This window comes from Carassius auratus, linkage group LG28B, assembly GCF_003368295.1.
Source record: "Carassius auratus strain Wakin linkage group LG28B, ASM336829v1, whole genome shotgun sequence".
NCBI lineage: Eukaryota > Metazoa > Chordata > Actinopteri > Cypriniformes > Cyprinidae > Carassius > Carassius auratus.
Genome location: NC_039293.1, coordinates 7,921,937 through 7,935,962, shown reverse-complemented (window position 1 = coordinate 7,935,962; position 14,026 = coordinate 7,921,937). Strand labels below are relative to the sequence as shown.

At 35.4% G+C, this 14,026-nt stretch overlaps 2 protein-coding genes across 5 annotated transcripts in view; one reads left to right on the top strand and one right to left on the bottom strand.

Moving 5' to 3' along the window:
* LOC113067413 (zinc finger protein 708-like) overlaps nt 1-14,026 on the top strand; it is a 28,197-nt gene that overhangs the window by 11,696 nt on the left and 2,475 nt on the right. Inside the window, exon 1 of one of the 4 annotated variants that reach the window (XM_026239812.1) lies at nt 11,442-11,756. The exons of the other annotated variants lie outside the window; for them this stretch is intronic. The gene's annotated coding sequence lies outside the window, so the exon portion shown is untranslated. Of the gene's footprint in view, nt 1-11,441; nt 11,757-14,026 lie in introns of those variants that run through there. 4 annotated transcript variants of the gene reach the window in all.
* Nucleotides 6,762-14,003, bottom strand: LOC113067445 (uncharacterized). Its single transcript, XM_026239867.1, has 6 exons — nt 13,709-14,003; nt 12,844-12,883; nt 9,157-10,115; nt 8,922-9,080; nt 8,752-8,847; nt 6,762-7,977 (listed from the first exon to the last, which is right to left on the bottom strand). Exons 3-6 carry the CDS (start codon nt 9,493-9,495, stop codon nt 7,663-7,665), a joined length of 909 nt encoding a protein of 302 aa, XP_026095652.1. The 5' UTR covers nt 9,496-10,115; nt 12,844-12,883; nt 13,709-14,003; the 3' UTR covers nt 6,762-7,662.

The following is a 14,026-nucleotide window of genomic DNA, read 5'->3' as shown; positions in this document are numbered from 1 at the left end:
CATACAAGGTCATAAAAAACATTTTTCCACGTCTTAAATTGATATGCTAGTCCATTAAATTCGTCTTCCATCAAAATAATCTCGCAGCGGCAATGGCATTCATTTGTTTCGCCTGTTGTAGTTCTGTATGAGGAATCTGGGTGGTATCACACTGGTATCGCAGCGTTCCCGAACTACAAGGTCCATGTGGCAGCATACAGACTTGTAAGAAGGACTTTCAAAAATGTCCCTTAAAGATCTATGGCTCGAAGATGGTGTGTTTAGTAGCTGGCTCAAGCCCGTCGCTAACAATCGGTATCAAGCATCCAAACACAAGTTGTGGAAAAGCTGAGCTGAGTAACGTTAGCTGATTAAGTTACTCGCGCCCTGTGTTCGGTGCGGAGAGAGAGCCGCGTATCACAGACAGTCCCTCCTGCACATGAACCAACAAATACTAATCACAGTTTTGAACAATTAGAAGGATGTGAAAGAGCCCAATTCAGTACCACGGTGTTCAGGTGTTCAGGTGTTCAGGGCTCACGCAGAAAAAGGAGTCTCAAAACTCTTGTTTACCGAATTTGCTTCTTTTTGCTCTTGTGCCGACAAATACATACAAAATATGTCAAAATACCCGCCTTGGAAAGAATGCTAGAAAAAACTTATTTTTTCAGTTATATGTCAGTTATTTCTTAAGTGAAAGTAAACAGTTGAGGAAAAAGATGCGTTCATCATCTCTTAGAGTGACCGTGCCTAATTAAGCTACTGGCTGCTGTAATGTTAATCCAAGAAAAATCACTCACTGCTCTTGACTGCATTACTTTGTAGTTTTAAAAAGAATTTATGCACAGTCAAACCAAAATTTATCCAGACTCCAGATATAATTTTTGATATACATATTTTACTAGTATGTACAGGACACTAATACATTTATGTAAGTGAGTATAAGCAAACTGTGACATATTATTCCCAAAGAATCTTCATACAGTGAACTACTAGTGAAATGTATAGATATGTGTATATATATATATATATATATATATATATATATATATATATATATATATATATATATATATATATATATATATATATATATATATATAAAAAAAAAATTGGGAACAAAAATTATTCAGCACCTTATAAAGCACCATGCATTGCTTATGTGTTTTTTTCACACCACAGTCTGAACAAAATGAAGCATTGCTTGGTAATTGTTCAACAAAGTATTTATAGTTGTAAATATCGTCATACTAACAGTTGTCTGTAGTTTTGATTGAATCTATTAAATACATTTCTATCAAAGTTATGACATTATCAAGACAATTTTTTTCTGACATAGTTTAACTCTAAATTCTTGTCATATTTTATAACCATTTTAGAAGGAATAGCAAATAAGCTGTAATAATGTGATGAATGCTGAAGGTGAATGAATAAATGTAGGTTTGTTTGTATATTTATTTTTTACATCGAAGACTATCCAGTGCTATTTTACATTTAATTGTTCGGTTTCTGTACCTGGACACCTACAAACTTGAAAAAAACTTAAACACTGTGTAAATAGCAAAAATAAATAAAAATGAACGAACATACAAATTAAACCATTTCAAACAGGGCCCACTGGTACAACCTTCACCGGGTCCCCGCTGACCCCAGCTACGGCCCTGCCTGTGGGTGTTGAATACTGTGACCTAACACCAATAACACTTGTTATTTTGGAAAGTAATGCCATAAAATAAATATTTTTCCTACAATGTTACTTTACAATGTTACTTTACAATGTTACAATTGTTAAGTGTTCCTGTGTTCTTGATACTCAAGAAAAAGAAGGCGAAGGCTTCAGTTTCTTAATCTTAAGAAATGATAGAATAACTCTTTAATAAAACTTGTTACTTTCAATGAGTCAATAATAAAAAAAAGTCTTTTGAAAGGAATTTTAATGACTGAAGCGTAATTCGTGTAGGTCATACAGTTGTGTTCAAAATTATTCAACCCCCTTGACCTGCAAGAAAGACATTTTGCTGCGGTGAACAACATTTTATGAAATCAATTCAACAAATGCATCAGTAAAGTATTAGAGAAAGTTTGTTAATACACTTCTGAGTGATTCTGAGAATGGAACATTGATGAATCATGATAAAATTCAAACTGGCTCTAAACATTCATGTTCAAAATTATTCAACCCCCTTTGTGCAGAATCTTTTATTCTTTAAAATCACCAATAAACGCTGTCTGTAAGTGTTTAGAAGCTTCTGTCACCTCTCTACTACAGTCTTGACCCATTCCTCGCATGAAAAAGATTCCAGATCACTGATAATCTTTGGTTGTCACATTGCCACTGCTTTCTTCAAATTCAACCAGATATTTGAAATGAGAATTAAGCCTGGAGACTGAACAGGTCACTCAAGTACATTCTATGACTGATCCCTGAACCAAGCAGTAGTAGATTTGGATGTGTACTTTGGGATGACTGTCCTGCAGGAAAGTCCATTGATCATCAGCTTCAGTCTTTGCACCAAAGGAATCACAATTCTTGTCAAAATGGCCTGATACTTCAAAGAATCCATGATTTCCTTCATACAGTCCTGATTTCCACTTCCTTCTACAGTAAAGAAACCCCATAACAGGACTGATCCACCTCCAAGTTTGAGGATGGAGATGGTGTTCTTCTGCTTATGAGCTTGGCCTGTTTTGCAGCAAACATACCGCTGATCCATGGGTCCAAAAAGTTGCAGTTTGGTCACATCACTCCATATAACATTCCTCCAGAGCTCCACAGGTCTACACAAATAAATTTTATCAGTTCAAGTCTGCCTTTTGTTCTTCTTGATCAAGAGTGGTATTCTACAAGATGTCTCAACATGAAGGCAATACTTGTCTAGTGTTCTTCTTACACAATGCTTTGAAATGGTTTTCCTCCTTTCATCGGTCTTGCAAGTCTTTGGCTGTACATTGCAGGTTTTTCTCAGTTGCTCTGATAAAACGTTTTATGATATTGTGCTTTTTCTTCAACACCCTCAAAGGTTTTCTGGTAAAACACACTTTAAACTTAGGGAATACGGCTGAGAGCTGTGTCTCTAGGAACTTTCAATGTCTTGGAAATCTTCATATAGCCTTAGCCTTTCTAAAGTACTACGATATTTATTCTGTTTAGCTTTTGTGAGATCTCTGTTGACATTTTTGCTACTCAACTTCAATACATGCATGGGCCAGACTGTATGTGTAACAGCTCAAGCTAATTCTGTTTTTAATAGAGTTTCTAAAGGCTTAATTGTGTTTTGAGACTGTTTTATTCCCCACCATGCAAATAAGTGATTTAAAAACAGCAATGTTGAATAGGGGTTGAATAATTATGACATAGCAGTATTATAAAAAAATTGTATTACTCAAAAGTATTACATTTATATATTGACAATATCACTTTTAATATGCCAGTGAACTGTTATAGATGCAATTTTTATTTTATCCTGGATCTTCAGAAAGGCTTGTATTTGTAAAGTACTGCAGTCTCTGAGGGGGTTTGAGCCAACATACTGTTATGCTATTTAAACTTCTTCTTTTTCTTATTATTATTTTTCTGACAGAAATTCTGAACGCTACTCCTCCTAGGGCTTTAAAGCCACAAGCCCCAAACTCGGCAGACACCTGCGGGATAGAGCGGTGCTGGTTGCTATATCTTTTCAGACTGATCAGACTTAAAGTTAAAGTTTTTTTTAATTAATTTTTAAATGTCAAAATACATTACCCATAGACTTACATTGTCTGAGAAAAATTGCGCCCCTACAGTTGCAATGAGATTTAGGGGAGGAGTCGGGTTTCGTTTCACTTTTAAACCGTTAAAAATACAAGTAAATAATACAATTTCTTTCAAACTGACAAGCTAAACCAACATATCTGATTATTACAGGGGTTAGGGCTCATTAATAATTGATTTCTGGGCAGAGAGCAGTCAGAAAGACGAGAGAAGAATCACGGCTGCTCATCTCAGGCTGTCTCCACGGAGCTCACAACGAGCGAATTCATTCTTATTTAAGACCTTTTAAAACGGCGATTGCACGCAATCCACACGTTAGAACACACCAAGAGCTAAATTCAGATGTTTCTGAACTGTTTAAAGTAATAACATGATATATTCGCGGCAGCCAAATGTCCGCGAGCTCGCGATTTATTTCTCTGAACACTTTAAGTCCACATGACAGCCGCGTTTCGGGGCGAGATCGGACAAATAAATAGGCTACACATTTCATTCACACTGACAAGCTAAACCAACATATGTTATTATTACCGGGTCAGATCTCATTTATAAATTATGTCTCTGGCCTAAAGAACAGCGAGAAAGACGAGAGAGAAATGAGCGCTTCATCCGCATTTTTAAGCGCTTCCAAAAATAATATCACAGCGAATTGCACTAATCCACCCATTAGAAACCACCATAAACACAATAGCAGAATTCAGGTGTTTTTGAACTGTTTATGTGTGCAAAATGAAATATAATTTGACAGCCTGATACAGCTTATGAATACTTGATTTCTGGGCAGAACCCCGTTAGAACACACCAATAGCTGAATTCAGATGTTTCTGAACTGTTAAAACATGATATATTCGCGGCAGCCAAATGTCCGTGAGCTCGCGATGTATTTCTCTGAACAAGTCTAAATAGAGAATTCACAGCCTTTCAGATTAAAATATTAATGCACACAATCCACTCATCAGAACAAAACAAGAGCAAAATCCAGGTGTTTGTTGAGCCGTGCAAAACGAAATATCATTTGACATCGAGGGGAAAAAAGTAACTTGTAACTCCATGAATACTCAACGAAGAGACAGAGATATATCTATAGAAAGCTTGACATGTCTACTTTTAAACCAAACAAGTGCTGCCAAACAAATTTTCTGTGATAAAGTAATCCATATCAAAACAACGCAATGTCCTTTTTTCACATCTCGTGTGGAAGGCCAAGAGGGTCAAATACACGTGAATTTTAACGTGTCTCTGTAAAGGGTCTACTTTTTTTTGGATACAAACATAATAACAACAAAACTTTGGGCACTTATAAAATAAAGATAACAAACAAGGTGTGCTGTCTGCAGCCTTGGTCTGCGCTGATCTTCATTTACAAACACGTCATTAAAATGAACTGTAACTCCATGAATACTCAACGAAGAGACATGAGAGATATATCTATAGAAAGCTTGACATGTCTACTTTTAAACTAAACAAGTGCTCCCGAACAAATATTCTGTGATAAAGTAATCCATATCAAAACAAAGCGATGTCCTTTTTCACGTCTCCTTCATTATATCTAATGTGTATGGAAGGCCAACAGGGTCAAATACACGTGAATTTTAACGCGTCAACAACACGTTGAATACGTGTATTTCATGAGTAGACAACACGTATTTAATATTATTTATTTATCGGCGCTGCACAACATGGTAAAGTCATTTATATATTTTTTAAAGAGCTTCTTAAAATACTATATTACTCCAATGTTATATCCAATATTATTTAACGTGTTAAATAGTGTTGTTTACAAGTGAAAAATCAGCGGGTATTTAACATGTATTTCACGTGAAATACACTGAAGTACACCTTAAAAATCAGTTTGAAGAGGTCAATGTCATTGGCTGCTGAGGACTTGGGTCAAACCACTTCTGTGAGCTTAGTGGTTGGGGTGTACCATTCATAGACAGGCAACCACCATTTAACATGCTATAGATCAGCTTATTCAGCCTTATTATTTAGTCTTTTTTCTTTTCTGTTTTGTATAGCCTATAGAAATAATATATTTAAGTTTCAGTTTTATGAAATATTTATTTTATAATAAATAGTAATTAAAATGTTGTGGTGATAGTATAAAGTTTATAAAAGTTACAGTATTTTGTAATGAAACAGGACTTTTTGTTTAGCTCTTGACTCGCCGAAGTATACTATATATAGTGTCCCTTCTTTAATTTTTCAATAATGTGTGATAACTTAAAATATGTTGTCAGTACTATTAAAATAAGATTAAATTGAATGGTATTTAGGAGATTATGGTTTTTGCATGACTTATTTCACATTCAACTAGACAACCCTGGCGTAGCTGTTCTCATAGCCTAGGCTTTTTATTAAAAAAGAAAAAAGCAAGGGACCATGGAAAAAGACTGTTGCAGGTGTATTTTTTTATGGTATTATTATTTTATTTTTTTGCAGCAGGGCAACTCAAGAATGTTGGGCACACAAGTACTGTGGCTCTTTTGCCCCATGGCCAAGATGGCCAAGCCAACATTAAAGTTAGTTCACTAACTTTTAATTCTAGTTTTGATTGCAACTGTAAATTAAAATCCTAATAGTCATAAAAAGGTCTAGAAAGTCTTAAATTTGACTGATTAAACCCAACCCTGTAGCTTTCGTTTTTTTTTTATTTTTTTTTTATTTTTTTATACAAGTTATGTATGCACTGTAAAATGTAATAAGTTGAGTTAACTTAAAAAAGTGAGGAAACCGATTGCCTTAAATTTATAAGTAAACTAATGTATTACTTTTAAGTTGGCAAAACTAAATAGTATTTGTAAACTAAACTTATTCATTAAGTAAAGTATAGTATTCATTTTAAGTTGGCAAAACTAAATAGTATTTGTAGACTAAACTTAAACATCAAGTACAATTAAGTACTGGTGACTCAAAAGCATTAGTTGAGTTAACTTATTATTAGTGTTCACTTTACTAGTAAATTTAAGGAAACCGATTGCCTCACATTTTTAAGTAAGCTCAACTAACAAAAACGATTAAAGCAAAAAACGTTGTCAAAACATTCATTTTAATGTAACAGTGTACAAAATTGTTTTTTAAAGCAAAAAAGGGTTGATGGTGAGTGATTAAAAGAACCAATTAATCAACCCTACAATAAAACATTTGTGTTACTGCAAACACACAGATAACCGATTAAAACATTTTTGTTGTGGGTATAGGGATTTGTCACCCATCAACCTGGATACAACACCCTAAATGCAACAGACACAATACGAAATCTTTGTTATTACTAACCAACATCTTGACTAAAAGTTTTGGTTTTGCATTCAGGTTGGAAGGTGTCCGATTAAAACTATACCAAAAAAATTAAACAACAGACCTAATGCAACACAGTCTTGTTTCTGCCATCAGAAACACAAAGAACACACCTTGACCAAAACATCCAATTTATGCAGCAATTAGAGTTTTGTTTTTGATTTTGTTTCTGCAAACACTTAAGATTTTAAATAAAACAGATTTGTTTTAATCAGTCATCCATCAACAACATTGCAAAAGTGCAACAACAGACCTACAATCACATGGTCTTTTTCTGCCATCAGAAGCATAAAACAAAAACAGATAAAAACATCAAGGTTAAGTTGCAGGTATTAAGATTTTTAATCAGTCACCCATCAATCTGGATACAACACCCAGAAGGCAACAATAGACCAATTGGTTTCTGCAATTAAAAATATATTGAACAAATTCTTGACTACAAAGCTTTTAGTGACTGGAGTTTTTGTTTTGTATCCAGGTTGGCAGGTGACTGATTAAAAATAAATTAAAAAATGCTACAACAGACCTACAGTAACATGGTATTGTTTCTGCCATCAGAAACATACACGCAAAAAACAAACCTACAGTAACCAGACTTGTTTCTGCAATCAGAAACAAAAACAAAAAAAAAAACATTAAAACAGTAGGTTTTTTAGTGATTGCAGTTTTGGCTTGAGAGATTTGTGCCCCAGGGAAAGAAAAACCCTTTGAATGAACTCAAAAGTGTATTTAAGCTGTGAAGGGTACTCCATATTTAAAGCATAGATCAGTCCAAAAACAAAACACATGGCATGTGGAACATTCTCAAGTCCATCCATTGCTATAAGACCCTCCAAAATGATTGCTGTATCAGTGACCTCCAATGGCAAACCTTGTGGAGATATGGGGCTGTCCTCTGGCACCACAGTGAGAATTCCTATTGATACTTGAGGTGTGACAATATCAATATCCTAAGAAAGAAAGAAAGAAAAGCAATATTAAAATACATTCTTATATTGCAAACGCAAACAAGTGCATGTTCCTTTTAAAAATTTAAACTGCTTAAGGCGCTGTTATTAGTTCTGGAAGTAACTATTTGTAACAGGGCTTCAGTGGGAATTGTCAGTGATAATTTGGACCTTTTCAGCAAAAGCATCTTTGAAACATTTAATAACAATATCTTTTTAGTAAAACAGTTACATCCATCCCATGATCGGTTTGGTTTCAAACATTCCTCAAAATGTCCTCGTGTTCATCAGAACAAAAATGTATACAAGTTTGTAACAAAATGAGATCCTTTCCCTATCCTTTTAAAGTTTAATTTATTATTTAACAATAATTATTGGTCATCGAAAGGAGTTTGTTTTTGTTGTTACTGCTGAAACCGTATATACCAGCAGAGAGTGAGGCGATAGAGTGGAGAAGGGATGCTGCTAAAACTGTCAAGGGACATAGGTAAAGAATGGCTAAATATAGAGACCTCTTTGCGCAGAGTAGTTGGATTGAAATTGAATTGGAAAATTCAAGACACTATTCTATATGAGATTTTATACTTTGAAAACAGTTTCATCCACATTTTAAGATTTGATCAAATGTTATGGAAAACAAAGAATATATTTTACTATTTTTTTATTTATCTTCTATGTACTTTATATAAGATCTCTTAAATAAACGTAATGCTGACACAAAAATTGGGAGATCTTTCTTGTAGCATTTTTTAAAAGATATTAAATTAGAATACTTACAAAACATGTTTTGAAGAAGTCTGTAGTGTCTTCTCCAAGAAGGACTGCAAGACCACGGAGAACTGCTGTCCGTCGAGCAGTGACATCAGTGAGGTTCTAACAAATAACACATAAAACATCAAGATCAAGAGTGAGAACGGATCACTTTAAACTTGACAAAAAACACTTACTGCAGACTTCATTTGTATTAGATACTCTGAGAGCTTTTTTCCAGCTGTGCCTTTCTTGGATTCAAAAATCTCCAGAAAACGAGAAGTATTTTTATCAAGGGCTGAGAAGAATTCTTGCTTGAGGTTTTTGCTTGTTATCCGGTTGAACTCAGCAATAATCTATGAAAAGGAGAACAAAAACACATTAAGACTTGAAACATTTTTACATGCCCTAGATAAAATGTGTCTTAATTACCTGACTTTCCCTGAAGAGTGCTGGCCATCTTTGTAAAGTCTCTTTTACTGAAGGCTCCTTTTCAACCAACTCTTTTCTTCTTAGCGAAAAAGTTATGTCCATGTACTGTGCTATCAGTGTAGAACTTGGATGTCGTTTCTTCATTTCCTCCACAATTTCTAATCGTTTTGATTCCATGCTGCTTTCATTTTCACCAGCAGGCATATTGGGTAGAAAATTTATCTCGAATCGTTTGGGTTTCTTGACATTTCTTGGAGAATCTTGGCTCCCTCTTTTCATTGAATTAACAAGAACATCGGTGTATCCAGCTCTCCTTAGTTTGCTCCTGTAATTACCCATTTTAAACTTTATACTGTTTTTCCATCCGTTCCATCCAGTGGAGGAGCCTGGTTCAAAAAGGCATGGATGTTTTTTGACAAGTGCCTATGCAACATCATTGAAATCTTCTTCACGGGGATATGCTTTAAATTTGTACATGGCCTCGGCAAGCTTTTCAAGTACTTCATGTTTCATGTCCCTGGGAACTTGCAAGTACGTCTCATCTCTCATAAACAAAAGGTTTCCCTGGCGCAGTCTGTATTCCACATCCATGGAAAAGCTGGGAATTTCAAATGTTTCTGGCCATGGATCCTGGCGTGTAAGAGGTGACTCTTCTTGAGAGGTAACAGACATAATGTCGGTGTCAGCCTGGCTCGGTGTAAGTGATGTCACAAGAGAGATTACCTTCAAAGTGGGCTTCTCAGGTAAATCTGCAATGTCAGTAAGGTTAACAAGTGCATTGTTAAAATCAGCGTCTTCATACTGAAGAGAGAACGTGTTTGGAAGATCGAGGTGCTGCCCAAGCTGTTCAATCAGGGAGTCCAGGGTTTGTGGTTTGCTAGGAAGTGTGACCTTCCGTATATCATTGTCAGTCACAATCACTCTTAAAACAGTTCTTGTCTCCATTATGTCATGTGGACCTAAAAAATAATTTGAGAAAACAAATGATTTAGACACGTTCCACAATTTTCAGTATTAGACCCCAGACAACATTCAGCACAAGATGAAGTGTTTAATTGTAACAAATATCCTGCCTTGTATTTTGTAGGTTGGCAGTGGAAACAAGTCATTCAAGTGGTACATGGCTGGACAATTCATAGGAACGCAGATGCTCAGTGTACCACGCTGTCTGTTCTTTGCACACAAACAAAACATCTGTGTTGATGACTACAATTTTAACAATTTGCCTGAAATCAGGAAGACCTGAACAGGAGCCGACAGAAACAACTACATCAGGACAGTACTTAATACCATTAATGCATACTGAGGATGTAACAAGGACAGTGCTTTGAGCACCAAAGTTGTTCTGAAGAACATTCTGAACATTCTCAGGAAAAGATGAAATCAGTGTAACTGCAACTTTTTCCATCTGCACAGAAGGCTTGAAAAAAGAAATTGAATCCATGTGGTACGCCATCATTCTTTGATGTCGGACTGCCAGAGTTTGAGGGACATTTTTGAAATTCTTTGTGTCACGAATTATTTGCTTGAAGAACTTATGTTTGCCTTCAAAACGCATTGTCCAGACATCTCTTAAAGGCCCATACATTCGTATAAGTTGTGGGTAATGCTCAATGTAATGGTGTTTGGGACGGAATGCAAAATGAGGAAATGCTGTTAAAAGCAAACCTCTATGCTCTGAAATTTTATCCCCAAGGAAATCAATAGTTTCCTCAGTGAATCTGAAGGACGTCGCCAGTTCCAAAATGTCTTTCAAAAGCATTAAAATCTCCCATGATGGATCGTTCTCTGGGATATCAAATCCAATCATGAGTGGAAGAAGTCTTAGAAGTGCCCAATTTTCATGGCCATTACCACCAATTGTGCCTCTAGAGGCAAAGGCAACTGGAATAGTTTGAGGCTGATCAGTCTTGTCCATGAATTTGTATGGAAACTGCTTGATTGTTCTGTTTAAGTAGTCAAGAGTAATGTACTTTTTGTTGATCAAATCATTAAGACACATTGCCATTTCAACGGGTATGACACCCTCTAAGAGATCATGCATGAGGTCAGGTGGAAAGCCGCCGATAGTGTGAAAATAGTCTAGCTCTCTGAAGACACAACTACCTTTCACACCATACTGTTAAACCAAACTCTGATCTTTTAAAACTTCCTCAACTTGCCTTTCGTGATTTAGCTTGGTCCTGGATTCAAATGCTCCTGTCCGTACCTCTCTTTGTTGGATTTCGCTCTTCTTCACCATACAGAAGCGACAGGGGTGTTCCACAATGAAACTCTCTTGGAATCCTGCCAAGGAGTGGGCACCAAGGTTATCAGCAGACACACAGAGAACAGTTCCCAATAAACATTCTCCTAACCGCTCTACAAAGACGCCATGTTTCTCTAATGTTTTCAGATCTTGAACAAGAGGGTGTAGGACTTTTTCATATCCACACCGTTTCACTGCACTAGCTTTGCATAAGATTGCCAACTGAATTGCATGAAGAGAAGACAGATACTTAGAGGGAAGATTGGCAAGGACCCAGTAAACACTGAACATCTTGTGTTTCTTTTTTGAAGTGCCAAGAGGGTTGGCAATTTCAAATTCATCAGTGTAGAGGGTAAGTAAAATCCTACATTTTTCTGTCTTCAGAAAAGGATTCTCAGAGTAGTTAGTGCCATCTCTGTAGGAACTAATTCCACATGCACTTCCATCGGGAGCAAGAACTTTATCAAGGACCTCTGATCGGTTTAAAAGCAGCTGTAACATGTTCAAGATTGGCACATATGCAAAAGACTGTGATTCTTTGTCGAGTTTGTATTCTATTGGCATAACTATTGGAAATTCTTTCTCAAAGTATGATGCTCTTTTACTGATGGTAGATAGAGGCTCACCAGACTCAGTCATTTTTAAGAGCAGATTATTTTCTGTGACAACTTTCACAATTTCTTTCAAAACATTATCACTATAAGTGATTTCATGTTGATTTAAAATCTGTTGAATGCCATTACTCAAAAGTGGCCTTGTCAAAAGAAAAATCTGAGTAATTTGTTGTATTACTTCTTGTACTGCTGCATCAGATATATGCAGAATGGTTTGCATCTTAAGGAAAAGCAATCCTAAATTATGCTTTAGTTGTCTCTGTAAATCATCTAGACTTTGATTTGGGTCACCTTCTTCATATTCATCCTGGCCAAACTCTGTAGAATCAATTGAATCATAGCAAGAAGCTGTACTTTGTGTAACATCTTGCTGTAAATCGGCAGCAATATTTTGCAACTCCACTAAAATGTTGGGCTTTAAGTTCCTCTGCATGCTAAACTGGTGTTGCTTACTTTTATGAGCATTAAATGTGGAATAAATTCTGCTTTCAAAATTGCAGTCTTTGTATGGGCACTGAACCATTTCATAATTTTTCAGATGTTGACGCAAATGGCAGAAAAACAAGGATTCTGTGCAGGGTTCTTTAAATTCACAGAGAGGACAATGAAATATCAAAGGTGCTGGTTCTGATCCACTTGTTTGTTTTGCATTTTCAGAGTGATTTCTTGTTAAATGCACTTTTAGAGCATTGAATGATTTAAAAGAACACAAACAGTCTGTGTGAAGACAAGGAATTTGGTTGGTTCTTGTGTAGCTTCCATGTTTAATCCGATAATGCTTCAATAGCAGAGCTCTCTTTTCACAGAAATAAACACAGAACTTACACTTCCACTGCATGTCCACTGCACTCTTCAAAGAAACATTCTGCAAAAAAGTTAAGAGTTAACAAAGTATATGGATTAATAACAAGCAATTTGTAAAAACAATTTTTAGCATCCACTTTAAAAACTTGTATAAAATATTGGTTTCTTTGCAGCACCTCTTATTTAACATTCTTTTGCATTTTAAGGCATTAAATTAATGGTTTTCGTGTCGATTCGTTTGAAAAGACAACAGAGAAAGACGATTTAAACTGGCTCACGAATCACTGATTTGTCAGTATATGGTCTGAAGGCACGTGAGGTGTTTAAAATCAGAATGAGTTTTTAGTCTTAAAAAAAAAAACGTCGCTTAGACACACGTGCTTACAGAATATATAACCTTACACATTATTGTATTTATTTTAGAACACAAGGCAAAAATCATGTATACTATGCTCAAATGTTCAATTGCAGGTATGAGTAACGTTACACGTGTAAAGAGCTTCTCTCGTCCATCCCTAATCTGAAAACCGTTGTTTATATATAAACGACATCAACACTAATTATAAACGTGTTACTTTTCCATTGCATACATTTTACTCAAGTAGTTATTAAGACTATAGCTTCAACTAATCATTTACACAGTAACTTGTATTTTACTTAAGTTTGTGTTACTCTATCCACCTCTGAAACTTGTCTGTTGACCTAAAACACGTTTATCTTTAAAGCGAGACGATTACCAATTATTAGATTGCTAAGAGCAATCCAACGTCATCCATCGATTTTATATAAATATTTTAACAAAATATTACTGTTTATGAACTTTGATTGATATATTATTATTTTGTAATGAAAATGTAGCAGTTAAACTATAAAAAATGAGACTCACCTTATCATTCTCTTATCCAGCCACGTGCAAATTAATGAACCTGCTATCTGAACCAAGTAACTAGCATGTGCAGTCTTCTTCTTCTTCGTCCAATTAATGATCTCTCACTCCTTTGGAGTATTATCGCCACCTACTGTATATCTGGTGAATTCACAATACTTAAACTTTTAAGTTGAGCTAAATGAACAAGTTGAGTTTAAGCACTTTGAGTGGGGAAAAAGTTGGAATTACTTAGTTAAACTAAGTAATATCAAAAAACGTAATAAAGTAAGTTAAGTTTACTTAATCATTTAAGTAAGCTCAGCAATTACATTTTAC